Source organism: Mandrillus leucophaeus, unplaced genomic scaffold (assembly GCF_000951045.1).
Source record: "Mandrillus leucophaeus isolate KB7577 unplaced genomic scaffold, Mleu.le_1.0 Scaffold126, whole genome shotgun sequence".
NCBI classification, from domain to species: domain Eukaryota; kingdom Metazoa; phylum Chordata; class Mammalia; order Primates; family Cercopithecidae; genus Mandrillus; species Mandrillus leucophaeus.
This window is the reverse complement of record NW_012100987.1, coordinates 1,040,259-1,055,021: the sequence shown is the minus strand read 5'-3', so window position 1 is coordinate 1,055,021 and position 14,763 is coordinate 1,040,259. Positions and strand designations below refer to the sequence as shown.

Here is a 14,763-nt window from a genome sequence, read left to right as displayed (position 1 = left end):
ACAGGGTTGAGCCACCGCGCCCGGCCCTTAATTCTTAATTATCTGCATCCAATTGAAAAATTTTGTATTTTCTTGTGGCTCTTTCTCTCCCTTGCTATCTATGAGGGGGCCTGGAAAATAAAAGCATAGAATGCAAATCTGTCAATGTGGTTGCTTATAATTTTCTTTCAAAAGTCTCCATTGAGAAAGTAAGTTGAAAACTGGTAACAATGTACTTACATAAATGTCTCTTGAATTATCTTTGTTGTCTCAGATTCTATTACAAAGAATTATTTGTGTAGCAATTTTAAGTAGGTACAATCCAAACCATGCAGATCTTTTTTTTTTTTTTTAAGGTAGAATCTCATTCTGTGGCCCAGGTTAGAGTGCAGTGGTGCAATGGCTCACTGCAAGCTCCGCCTCTCAGGTTCAGACGATTCTTTGGCCTCCTATAAGTAACAATACATGCCTCTCCTACTCTTCTGAGTAGCTGAAATTACAGATGCGCACCACCATGCCTGGCTAATTTTTGTATTTTTACTAGAGATGGGGTTTTACCATGCAGATCTTATAAAGCAGCGGTCTTCAACCTTTTTGACACCAGGGACTGGTTTCATAGAAGAAAATTTTTCCACAGACTGGTGGCAGGGGATGGTTTCAGGATGACTAAATGATTCAAGCACATTTATTGTGCACTTTATTTCTATTATTATTATTATATACTCACCATAACGTAGAATTAGTGGGAACCCTGAGCTTGTTTTCCTGAAACTAGACGATCCCATCTGGGGATGATGGGAGACAGTGACAGATCATTAGACATTTGATTCTCTTGAGGAACACACAATGTAGATCTCCTGCATGCACAGGTTCACAATAGGGTTTGCGCTCCTATGAGAATCTAATGTCATGGCTGATCTGACAGGAGTCGGAGCTCAGGCAGTCATGCTTTCTCACATGCCCACCACTGCTGTGTGGCCTCATTCATAACAGGCCATGGACAGGTACCCAGGGACCCCTGTAGTAAAAGACTCTAACCAAGAGCTTCTTCTCTCCCGAAAAGAAAGAGTATATGTCAAGAAAGCTGCAGTAATATATTTATTGCAAAGGAACTAGACATTACATTAACCTGATGAAGATGTAACAATGCATGAAGCATAACTGGTGCAACATTTTTAAAAAATCACAAATGAAAAAGAAAATTCATTTTCAAAAGAAAATATTGAATCCAAGTCAGCTTAATCTCTGAACACTGTAATATAACTCTTAATGTTGATTATAAACATCCAGGATAAAGTTTACTTTAAACTGAATAACAGAAAGAAAAGGTTTCTTTCCAAACTTTCCCAACAGATTCCTTGGCTACCATCTGTGCATCACACCCATAAAGTAATTTTCCATCAACAGACAGTAAAAAGAAAAAACCCCTCTACAAATAGAGAAATTCTCGGGAAAACCAAGCAACAAATCAATTAGTAGCCCCCAATTGAATGGGGTAGACAGAATCAGCATTTTCTAGAACTTAGAAGTTACATTAACTTTACTAATAAGATTTTATTGTCTTTTAAGAAACTGTCTGGATTCAAGGGCACACTGAGCTATAACAAGTTATTATATTCACACTGGGTAACAGTGTACAGGGGGTTTCGGATGTTTATCATCTGTTCATCAAAGCTTTCTGAAACCTCTAGAGCGTTACTATTCTACTCTATAATAAATTTTCACTGTGTATAACAAACTCCCTTTGAAGAAAATTACCCCAGATAATCCATCTGTGAAAATACAAGTACTGCAAAAAGCAGTGACGATAAATACTTTTTGGAAAGGCAAAAATGCTGCATCAACTTTCAGAGGCACTATCCTAGAATCATCTCTGAAAAAGAGAATTGCAAATGTACTTTGAAAATTACTTTCCTTGCCTATACACAGCATGCGTGAATGTCCTCTAATAAGCTATTTGTAGACTGAGGAAGTGAAGAGTTGAAATGCAGAACTGCAGGTTTTAGTTGAGCTGGTACCACTGGTACCACTTTTCCCTTCCAAAGGATTTTAACAGTTTGTTCCTAAATATTTCATAGTTCTCAAAACTTTTCACATAAAAGGGGAAAATTATTAAAGCTTATTAGAGTCTGTCAATTGGTCAAAAGAAAAAATGTATTTCAACACAGCTTGTCATCTTTGGAAAAAAACCAATCATAATTACATTTCCTTATACTGAATTTAAGGTAGAGAGACCTAAATTATGAGCACTCACAATTTGGTGGGAAAATGGCAAATCCTTGTCATTTGGTGACTGTGGCACCAAATAAAGAGGAATTCATTCACAACTGAATGAGTTATTTAAATTAAAAAGGCAGAATGTCTAAATTAAACATTTAGACATTTTAGGTCCTAAATTAAATTTTTCAGGTGTGATATTTTTAGTTTGAGTAATAATGCTGATCTAGTTCGCTAAAAAATTAGCGATATTCTCCTTTACCTTGAGCTGGGTACACTCAGCCACAATGTCCTACTTTCTCTTTATGTATGTTTATAGTAATTCTTAACCAGACTCACAATGCATGTAGATGCAACACGCTAGTTGGCACAAAGCAGGCAGGGAGAAATGCCCCTACCTTCCCAAAAAACTCATAGGAGCATGACTAGTATTCAGTCACTTTCCTCAAATAGACAATGTCAGTAGATATTAAGACAGATACACATAAAGTCACATAAATGTTTCCACCTTTTCACCATTGAGTGAAACATGCTGTTCTTTGGAGAAAAAAATACATTCATTTTTTTCAAGTATATTGCAATATACAAAGATGCTCTGGCTTTGTTTCACTATAAAGACAAAAAGATTTCACATATGTCCAAGGGAAATTTCAGTTTACCTTTCCTTTGGTGTGGATTTCATGAAGTTCTGACTAAAAAAATTAAATATACATCTACTCATTTTATCTGAAAGCATGAACTATGTTCATTTTATATATATATTTATATGTACATAGCAACAACAAAAACCAATCTACATAGGTCCAATGGCTTAGGATTGGCACGCTCTGATGAGCACGAGGTCCACCTGCTGTGACTAGGGGCTCAGCACCAGTATTAGGTGGTTCCATCAGCTTCAGGGTCCAGCCTTGGGCCACCGGCATGCAGGCTCTTCCTCTCTGTAGTATTCTAAGGAGCACTTCCTGCTGAGGCCACGCCTCTTCAATTATGGCTTACTTCCTATCTTGGCTTTGTTGTTAGGGTTGCAGCTTAGGTCTCTCAGCAACAGTTCACAATTGGCTAGAGCATCCGCGGGCAGCAGCTTCCGGATTTGCTCCACTGTCTTTTGATAAGCCATTTTTTCTTGTTCCAGGGTCCGGATTAAAGACTTCATTTTGGTCTCTCTTGTCAAAATATTTTCTAGGTTTGATTCCAAGGCCTGGATTTTAGCATGAGCTACCTGTTTTGGGGGGAAAAAAATCCTCCAAATCAAAAATTTGATTTGCAATCAAATGTCTTGCTAAAGTCATGATTCATTATAGCAGGAGCCAGTCCTTACCCATATTAACCAATTACTTCGAATTACTTAATAAAATATTATGTGAAACAAATACTCTGAAAACCTACATGAAACGATGATTTATTAGGTTTCACAAAGATGTAACTGTGGAACTATCATGAGTCATCTCCTCTCACTGAATACACTAATAATTCAATACTAACTCACCCCCTCAACAACAGTAGCAGAACTTATTCTGCACCCACTGGTGTTCCCCTGAGTGAGCGGGAGGGATCTGGCCTGGCTGAAGGAGAAACAGGAGATTCCTGACACTATCTTGCAGTGCTAAAAGAGATTTTCCTTCCCTGACTGAAATACGGAGTTCTCTAAACATACACTTGGACTTTCATCAGTTTTTACAGATGTGAGGGGTGGTCGAGTAACTGATGATGACTACACTGAACTGTCAGTGAAAAAGTCTATAAGTTCAGAAGAATCATTATAAAACAGGTACAAACCCACCTTCCCTAATAAGGGCAAATACTCAATTAATCGCCATTGAAATATCCAACTAAAAATGGACAGTATACCAACCATTTATTTTTCTTTATGAAAATAGACTATGTTGCCCTCTTTTGAATAGAAAAAAGATTTAAATTTTCTATGAGCCAGAGCCAATGTAACACAAAGTGAAGGAAGTTTAGTGTCCCCATTCTTGGGAAGCAACCACTTTAGAGACCCGTCATTTCTAACCTGTCTCTCCTGACTGGTCTTGACAGGGGACTCACCATATAGAAGCAGAGTTTTAGTGTTTTCCAGTCTGTAGCCAGGTGCAGTGTTGAGGAAATGGAGAGGAGGAGTAAGTGGAGACCAAGCAGCCATTAGGCACTGAAACTCCCCTGAAGTCATCTCCCCTGAAGACTTCAGGAGGGTCACCTGCTAGCCTCCCTCCCATGATCATTCTCAAGCCCCTCCCCTCGGGGCATGACTACACAGCACACATATACAAGTTGCAAATACAGAATTATAATAAATTGCTTATTGCATGTATAAGTATGTGCTTAGATACAGATATATAGTGTTTTATATTCTCAAATAATAATTGTGAACTCCCTGGTGGCAGGAATGATGTATTAATATTACATGTAATATTTACATGTAATTCAATTTATCTAGACATGTCTCCCTCTTTTTCAATTTCCATTTTAGTCTAGACAACTCTCATCATCCACAATAGATTTTCACAAGTGACTGCTAGCAGGCCTCCTTACCTTCTCTCCCATCTCAATCTGTCCTCATCAAGGTTCCCAGATTGATCTTTCTACAGCATGGCCCCAAAACTTTGAGAGATTTCCCTCTCGACAGGATTAAAGTCAGGTTCTTTGGCTTGACACTGAAAGTCACTTACAATTCCACCTCTATCATATTTACCCTAACTCTCCCCAACATCTATCTGAAATTGACATCAGCCTAACTCTGCTGCTCTGCCATGTCCTCCTTATTGATGCCACCCTCCTACCCAGCCTGACTTAAACACCTTCCTCACTCATTTCTTCCACCAACCCTCCAGATTCCAGCTCAAGCCCAGGTGCTTCACAACTTCATCAATTTCCTACATTCAATTCTTCCTCCCTTGAACTTAACCAAATATCTGTAACATGCAACAGGTATTTAAGCAGATTCCACTTTGAACTGCCATTTAGCTATTTTGTGAGGGTGCATTTTTTCCAAGTAATGTTAAATTTAACATGTCATTTGTAGCCCCAGAGCATTTGGACAGTCTGATACATGGGCTCTTGCTTAGCAATGGTTCATTCCACACACATATCCCTTCCATTCCTGAGGTAGTTCTGTGCGTGCAGGAGGCATTAAAGTACTTCTTTGCTCAAATCTTTATTTCTTTACCTGTAATTTTTCTAGGAGGTCCATGTTTTGTCTTTTCAGTTGGCTATTGGCCCTCTCCAGCTTCTCCAAAGGTTCACTATCCTCACAGGCATATGAAGATTCCTGAAGCTCATCCTGTAGCACATGATATTCCACCTCATAGGCATGCAACTGCTTAGAAATATCCATCTCAAAAACCTGCCATGAAAGTATCATGGGTTAGGCTAGCCTTTGGTATGTATAACAAGATACAGCTTGTGTATCTTGGTATGTTTCATGTATATTTCCAAATACTTATTAATGAAGAACATTAAAGCATAAAAAAGGAAAAAAAGTGTAACTGTCAATACAAGAATAAATTAGATATAGCTTACACTGTCAACATAAAAACAGACAGCTCTTTCTGTGAAAGAAGAAATTTTTTCTTTAAAAATAGAACAGATAGATTATTTCTATGCAATTGAAACATTCTCGGGAAGCCAAGTCACTAGAATAAATTAATGTCCAAGTGTATTTTGCAGCCAAGATATTCATAATGTAGTATACTATATAAACAACATTAGTTATTGAGTAATTATTATGTTAGAGATAATCTCTGCTGATTAGAAAGCAAAATTGCATAGGGTATTACTGTAATAAAGCAACCAAAAGCATTTCTAATTTATTTGCCAATGGAGCAGAAAGATCTTAAAAAAAATTTTCACCCATTTGCTATTCCCTGTAAGCCTCTTAAAGAGTCATTTACATATTGTACCACACAGAGAATCCTCAAAATTGCACACTGTGACCACTGTCCAGGGCTGTAAGGTTTAATTAGGGCTGCTACTGCTCTCCCATATCAACACTAAATAGGAAGGTCGTTTGCTTTGAAGCTAGAGGACAGTTACTCCAAACTTCCTAGGGGGAAGGAGAGACTACAGCTGCTATTCAAGCAATGGTCTCTATACTAACAGTGAGAAGAGAAAAGAAACCACAAAAAATCTGACTTACTCTACTACTTACTACTAGAGAGACTCAAACATTCAAATTTTAATAAGAGAACTTCTAGACTAACTGGTTATCCTCAAATAACCATCATCTTTTCCTTACTTAGTGGGTATGGATACAATAGATTATTACACAACCATTAAAATGATAATATGGATTTATAGTTACTGGAAAAAATCTAATACTCTCTATATTTTTAATTATAAATCAGGTTCCACAATAGTATATATAGTATGATTTCATTTATGTATAACTTTATACATTTTTATATGTATATATAAGCAAGGAAACATGTAATAGAAAGTTTCAAAGGTTATCTCTAGATGTTGAGATTTATAGTTACTTTTGTTTCCTTTTTTGTGATTTTCTGCATTATTTGCATTTTTTTCCAGTGTCCATAAATAAAGTTCATCAAAGTCTCCTTTAATATTAGCATTTCATTCCACAATAACCAACTCTAATTGTTAGGAAATTCTCCCAATAGCAAGTTCAAATTTACCTGCCTATAAATTCTACCCATCAATCCTAATAGTAATCTGTAAAGCCAGGCAATTTCCTCATCAATTTTAGAAGGGAGGTGATATCTGATTTCAAATCTCCAAAAGCATAATATCTGATTCCAGTCAAGAAAGATATTTCTGAAAAATTAATAAACCAGTAACTATACAAATAAAAGCTATACTTTTCAGCTTACAGAGCATTTTAACAAATATAAACTGTTTATAGATATTTGTGATTTAGATTCCATGTAATGGAAATAAAATTTTATATGTATTAACATAATAAGAGTTCATATTCCAGTATGAATTACGGGGTACAAAATACTTTCACATATTGGTTAGATTTGCTCCTAAAATAATACAAAACTATAATAGAATCTACTTTTGTTATTCCTATTTTATAGAGGAAGAGGTTGAGACTCAGAGAGGTTGTAACTTGCCCATAGGCACACAGCTAGTAAATGGCTGGGCACCAGAACAAGGTTCCAAACTCCCTTTCTCTAAACCCTATCGTCTTTCTGCCATCAAAAGTGCCTTCAGGAAAGTGCTAAACTTTATCAATGCTCATAAAGCTTAACTGTCAAATCTATCAATCTGCTCTTAAGCTTGTCCACTGCATCTGAACAGCAGCAATATATAGCTACCACTCACCTGGTTCCTATGAAGAGTCAAGGACTACACGTACGGTCTGCAGATTACTCTCAATTTGCTTCTCAGATCCATTCTCTGCCCTCATCCATTCTATTGTACCCTGGCAGGCAGACAATTCCCCACACTTACTTTCTGGCTGGCTTCTGGTTCAGTTTGGCAAACAGAAGATGCCAGCACAAGATGAAGAGGGGCAGGAGAAAAGGGTTGGGTATTTCTTCCCTGATCTGTCTCTGCCTAGTTCAACAAGACCACAACAACCAGCACAGAACCCTCCTCCACAGTTCCAGCTCTCCCTGGACCTAGTAACACTATTACATCCTCCACTTAGCCCCTCTGCAGCAGAGGTTTGAACAGTTTCCCTATGTTACTAGTTCCTGGGCACCTGGACATCTGTGTTGGATTCCCTTAGGCCTACCCACACCTTTATAGACAGTTCCTTCATTTGAATCATTGGAGGGAGAATGTTTCCTGGAAGGACAAAGACTGATACACCAAGTCTCCTCATGTAAGCTTCATAAAACCTCTCAGATCAGTATTATCCCATTCTAGAACTTGTCCAGTACTGTACCATTCTGGACAACTAGGGTTTGGACGATTAGGCTGATGTGTGCAAGCCAAACAATCAATTAAAGAGCTAGAAGTAGATGCAAACCCAATACCTTCTAATTCCAAAGCCTGTACTCTTGCCACATGTCCTCTTCATGTATTTTACAAAATAATTAACAAGATAACAAAGGCAAGACGATCTGATTTTACTCTCAGGCCTTCCTGACTCTGTCAGTTCTATCTTCAGTTTTAGCATTGGTTTAAATTGAAAGGATTCCTGTAAAACTCATTACGTAGCACTAAACCACATTTTCTGTGCATAGCCAGATAGACAATGTCACAATGTAGAAATTTCACAACAGTTCCCTTTCTAAATAAAATGTATGTGATGAAAATACCTGTCAAGCAAAGCTACATTTGTATGCTAAACCATTTAATATATATTCAGTAGAGAAAACTGCTCTATAATACTATTAGCATTTAAATCATACCTGGGTAATAATTTTTTCCATTTCAGAGGTATTCATATCAGGTAGCGTGCTTTTAAGAAACTCAACAATATTTTCAAAGCTCTCACATTCCATTATAAGTGTCTCTTGGCTGCTCAGTAGGCTGAGTGCAACCTTAAATATAACTTCAGTTCCCTGAAGAAAAATAATATCTAAAAGAAGAGATACAATTTTCATGATCAAAATTATGCATCCACTCTTGTAAAAAGCATGCTATTTCTGCTAAAGGTTTTTATTTACTTGTTTTATATGTTTTGCAAAAGAAAACTGGTCAAAAGCATCCAGCTTTTTTTAAAAAGTAATATAACTAAACAGATAAGCAGATGTTTTAATATTCCTCTTAAGAATCTCAGATAAAGCCAGGGTAAAAAAGGACAAAGTGTATATCTCTGTCCATGAACTATTTGTAATTTTTAATGCCAAATTTAATGGAGACTAGGTAAACCTCAAGGACAGTTATTCAACTGATAGATTTTTCTTCACAACAGGAATACAAAAACAAATTAACATAACCAATGAGTACTATTCAAACTCTCATTACCACAATAAAAAGTAAATGAACCAGCTATGTAATTAAATCTATGCCACACCAGGAAATATAAAAAAAAAAAAAACAAACACCTTAAAAGAAAAATGAAAACAAATGGCAAACATACAACCTCAATCCGGAGAGAAATATAAGAGCTACCCTAACTCTAAGCCCTGCTTCCCTACAAATACAAACAGGCAATAATTTTGAAAAGTATCGAGTACTAGGCCAGGCGTGTTGGCTCACATCTGTAATCCCAACACTTTGGAAGGCTGAGGCGGGTGGATGGCTTGAGGCTAGCAGTTCGAGACCTGCCTGGTCAACACGGTGAAATCCCGTCTCTACGAAAAATACAACAATTAGCTGAGTGTGGTGGCACATGCCTGTAGTCTTAGCTACTTGGGAGGCTGAGGCAGGAGAATCGCTTGGACCCAGGAGGCAGAGGTTGCAGTGAACTGATATTGTGCCCTGTACTCCAGCCTGGGCAATAGAGCAAGACTCAGTCTCAGAAAAATAAAAAAAGAAAGAAAGAAAAGTATCAAGTACTTAGTACTTTTGTATGAAAGTTTCTCTCAATCTATGTCATTCTTTAATGAATAATATACAACAGAGAGTCTTTAATGAAGATGGAACCATAGAATCATTATTTCAAACATAGTTCTTCTTGCTCATGTATCTATTTCCTGCCAGCTCTATTCTTTTATAAATTCAAAGAAGAGAGTTGAACAGCTGTTGTATAGCCAACAGCATCATTTGTATTCTCATAACAAAAAACTGATACTGATGACATTTGTTTCTTGAACTCTTGACATCAAGCTTCCAAAGGTAAGTCAAAGAGAGGTGCCCTGAAACATCATTTTGATATGATAGATTATTCTCTGGGAAGAAAAACATATATAAACAAAAGGATTAATAGGAACCCAAGCTCCAGAGAAAATGTCACTGTAGAAAAGCAATAGTGTATATTCAATAAACAAGAGAAATCTGATGAACATTTGATTCAGCACATTTTAACTTTACTCTTTTGTTGCATTTTATAAATTGTAGTAACACTAATGCAGTGTTTAACTTTTAAACCACCACAGTCCTCAATAAGAAATATATCATATGTAATCTGGTACATATACATATTACACATATATCCTCAAAACAAATTTCTCCAAACAACATATTTCCTTACTATTTGTAATATTCCCTAATATCTTCACCACATGCTCTTTCATTTTCTCAAACACTGACAATGACCTACAACTGCGCCAGTACAATTTGACAAACAGCTCCAATTTAACAGAAGTGCAGCTGTGAGTGAATACTGACTGCTTTGCCCATGTCTGCTAAATAGATGATCAGAACATAAAAATTAAGGGAATCCTTTTTAAGGTAACTGAGGTCCTACACATCATTAGAACAAACCTCTGATGAAGAGTTGGTGGTTGTTGTTGTTTTAATTTTTGCTTTTCAAATAACAGACTTAGACAAGTATAAAGACTTGTGAATAGATATAAGGGCCTCCAAAGGGGACATAAACCATATTATACTCTCTTTTTATTCCCAATGGCAAACACTGTGATTAGAGCAAGGCAGTTACTCAGTAACTTGTCCTGGGCTCTACTGACTGTACTTAGTGTTTTCCCTGAGCCATTAGTCTTACAGACTGTCCCACCATAACTGCATTGGTGTGAAAGAAGAGTCACATGAGCAATGAAACAGGAAGTAAAGTTATTCTGTTAACAACAAAAAGTCAGATTAAGAAATGCCATTAGAAACAACATTGATACAAGTTAAGAACATGTTTCTCTGTGTTCTGAATGCAAGATGAAGAAGACAATGGGGGGTAGAAAGATGTATATGAAAATCTGGAAAATTATACAGAGTCTGTCCCTAGTCCAGATTTTAGGAGTATACGCTCTGATTTTTAGGTACAAATGAAAATAAGAGCTCCATTACAGCTTACTCAAATACAGAAGCCCAATTCCTCTTTCCTTTTTAATTTCAATTTTATGTAAGACAAATATGGTTTTAAGTTACTGTCAGAATAGAGCCAGGCACATTTATTAAATTCCATTAGCAATTTGCTATTCTGTGTAACACATGATAAAACAATAGGGGCATTATATGGCTAGAAGTAGAAGTATAGTCCTTGGAATAAATAATACTGTTTCATTTAATTACAGGCATGTCTTACCAAAAACTCTGGCTACAAATCCTAATGAAAATTGAGAGGCAAACAATGTGAGGAACCAGGGGGCAGCGTAAAGACTGGGGCTGATTTCATTTTCTTCAAGGTGATTGTAGAGATCTCTGTGATAGTCATGAAGGAGCCTGGACAGCTGGTACATTTGAATCTAAAGTTAATTTGGAGAAGAAAAAATAAAATATTATGCATGTATCTGCATGTGCATCAAATACGCTGATTTTAATTTTATTCTAATATTTAACAACAAATTCACATATATAAGTATAAGCAGTATTACTTCATTTTTGTGATTTTAAAGTTGATACTAAAATCCAAGTTCACTTAACTGAAGCCATAAAGCAAGTTACTGAAAGTCTATCTAAGAAGAGCAAGTTTCTCTGTCATGTGTGTTTGAGTACCACATATATATATAGAAATGGAATTTTTTCTTCTGTAGGGAGGTATTGCTTTTGGAATTTAATGAGAACTGTCCTGGCTCACGAACCTCATAGAAGATCCCTCCTAATTTCAGACTAATTCCAGAAAAGCCTCCGTTCTAAAGAATCTACCATGTTCAGAGCAGAAGCTTACTTCTATTTACTGTGACCAGCATGTGATTTATGAGAGAGTTCTGGCTCTGCAGACAATCTGCACTGCTAGGATAGAATTAAAGCTTAGAATGTTACAGGGCCAGAAGCTTGAGATTTATTTCTAATATTGAAGTTATTCCAGCAGCATATTTTTCATGACAAACGGGATTAAGGCAAAAAGTGCAGTTGTTTCTGAATGTTTCTAGAACTAAAAGAAAAAATTATTTCATTTGGCTACTGAGTTGGTTACTGGTATTTCGGAAAACATCATAAAAACAGCACACAGAAACTTTTAAACTCATATCTGTGATACTACAGATAAAAGCAGGAGTAAGTAACAAAGAAATTCGGGAATTGTGTTTTAATTTAAACTTTTATCCACACAGTTAACAGATAAGTGGTGGTTCCCTGATCAGTTATATTGGCTTGATATTTTGGGGTAAAAATGTATAAAATGTTTTATTAAATCTAGTAGAACTTCTTTCACTAAAAGAAATTATTAAAACATCACTCTTAAATAGCTCTATGACAATGCATAAAAATAACCAATTATGTTGTGAATTCAACAATTATTTCTAGAGTACAGAACTAAAAATCAACGGACTCCTTTGGAAAAAAATCAAAAACTATGCATAAATACAAAAAATTGTTCCATCCTTCTCTACAACAAATATCTTTGGAAACTCAGTTTCCATACAAACTGTAAATAAAAGGGAATTAAAGAGCCAGAGGCAGTCATAGCTATAAAATAAGAAGCTTAGCTGGAGTCAAACAGAAAGTCTTTTTTTAAATGAGATTATCTCAAAAAGTCATGTTGAAAAAAAAAAACATACATTTCCTTTAGACCATTTGCATCATAGAAACCAGAAATTTTGAGCACCTATCAACAAAAGAATTAGTATTTTGGTACGCACAAAAATCAAAAAAGTCTAATTAGCAGCATAAAAAGAAAGCACATCATCAAAAGCTCACTGTTCTCATTCACTTGTGATTATAAAAAGAAGCAATACTTCAACATTTAATTTTTTTAAGAGAATCTTATTTCCCACCTACCCCATTGTACATTCTCAACTGGGGGTCAAGAGAGTTTCTTCCATCAAGGGATATGTGGGCAAATAAGAACATGATTCAGGCTTCCTTCAAAGAAAGCTTTAATGACAAAATTCTATTTACTAAGAACAAATAATTCTTCAGTTCCACCTTACAGATACCAAGGCAAACCTTCAGATTAAAGAGGTGAACTGGAGAAGGAAAGATGCAGAGAGAGAGATAAGGCTAGGAGAGAGAAGATGAAAAAAAGTGGAGACCAAAAACTTCAGAGGAAAAGATATGATGCCTTTATGCTTAACACAGAAAGCAGCAGAAACTAACGTGATGAGATACAGGTATTTAAAGTTGAAAAAGACCTCAACCCCCACATTTTACAGATAAGGTAACTGAAGCCTGGAGCACCCAAGTCACCAAGAGAGAAGCAAGAAATCAGAAATCCTGTGGAGTGAGTTCAAACCCACTGCAAGAGGCATTCAAGCACACTTCTAAACGTCCTATTGGCTAGACCCAAAACAGTACCTCCTGCTCTAGAAAGTGAGAAAGTGTGATATTCCACTTTCAAATGCAAAAGGCTCTATTCTCCCAGAATAAGGTCCCCAATACTGTGACCTACAGCAATGCTGTCACCAAAGATTTTTAAATGTCTGCATTTTCAAAATTATAGACATAAAATATTTCTTGGTACTTATAGGGCATATTAAATGAATGTATAAATCCAATTTACATGAATTTTTGTAATGTGAAATTGATGAAGAATTTGTAAATTGAAATATCATTGTATTTTTAAACTGATAGCTATATCTTTTTATCTGTGGATCCAGATCAAACACTACTCACAGGTACTTCCCTGTATCTTTGAAATTCTAATAATAGCTACCAAACTGTTGTTTCTGAAAATCAGAATTATTGAATTCCTTACAAGAGCATCTGATTCCTAGCTGATGTGAAGATACAGGTGGTCAGGCACGGTGGCTCACGCCTGTAATCCCAGCACTTTGGGAGGCCAAGGCGAGTGGACCACTTGAGGTCCAGAAATTTGAGACCAGCTTGCCTAACACGGTGAAACTCCATCTCTACTAAAAATACCAAAAAGTTAGCAGGGTGTGGTGGCACATGCCTGTAATCCCAGCTACTCGGGAGGCTGAGGCAGGAGAATCGCTTGAACCCGGGAGGCGGAGATTGCAGTGAGCCGAGATTGCGCCATTGCACTCCAGCCTGGGTGACAGAGTAAGAGTTCATCTCAAAAAAAAAAAAAAAAAGATAAAAAGATACAGGTAAACTGTTTAGGAATAAAAAATAAAACTTTCCACAGTTGTTATTTGATTTGTTAAACCTATGAATAGTCATCAGTGAGGAATCAAATCATATGAACTCACACCAGAAAACCTAATGGTGATAGCAAAGCCCTATATCCACAGCCAAAATTTTACCTTGGGAAAGGAAGAAAAATGGAATACTTCATCTCCATTCACTCTCAAAAAATATCATTTACTATAATGCTCAGAGTAAAAACACAATTCTTTTGTCATAGATTGGCAACTGAGCTATTAAAGGCAAAATCTCATCTCCGGGAATCAGGAAAAACAGTATATTTTAAAAGCATCTTTAAAGTACTACTTCTTATCTAAAGCATAGTATTACGATGAACTGGGAGTCATGTATACCTCACTTCAAGGGAGGAAAAACCTGAGAATCCTCTTTAAAGTCTTCTTTTATATTTTTAACCACTGAAAGCTTTAAATTGCCAGGCAGTGCTTGTTTGAGATAAGTATCTATAGACAAAATTTAAACTGCTTATTAGCAACCAATCCACTTAGAGAAGTGATAAACTAGGAAAGAAATGTGTAAACAAGGAGTCTGAGGTAGGCTACAGACAGCAGTGGCAGT

General features: G+C 36.4%; 1 protein-coding gene across 3 annotated transcripts in view; it reads right to left on the bottom strand.

Annotated features, from left to right (window-relative positions):
- Window positions 1-1,053: 1,053 nt before the first annotated feature.
- The window catches only part of TBC1D4 (TBC1 domain family, member 4), a 90,488-nt gene continuing 76,778 nt past the window's right edge, over window positions 1,054-14,763 (bottom strand). For 2 of the 3 annotated variants that reach the window (XM_011972013.1, XM_011972014.1), the window contains 4 exons: window positions 11,246-11,405; window positions 8,514-8,683; window positions 5,360-5,536; window positions 1,060-3,415 (listed from right to left, as the gene is read on the bottom strand). In XM_011972013.1, the coding sequence (XP_011827403.1) occupies window positions 3,182-3,415; window positions 5,360-5,536; window positions 8,514-8,683; window positions 11,246-11,405 (741 nt within the window). In that variant the 3' untranslated portion in view covers window positions 1,060-3,181. Of the gene's footprint in view, window positions 3,416-5,359; window positions 5,537-8,513; window positions 8,684-11,245; window positions 11,406-14,763 lie in introns of all 3 variants that reach the window. The other variant, XM_011972012.1, reaches the window with a different exon arrangement.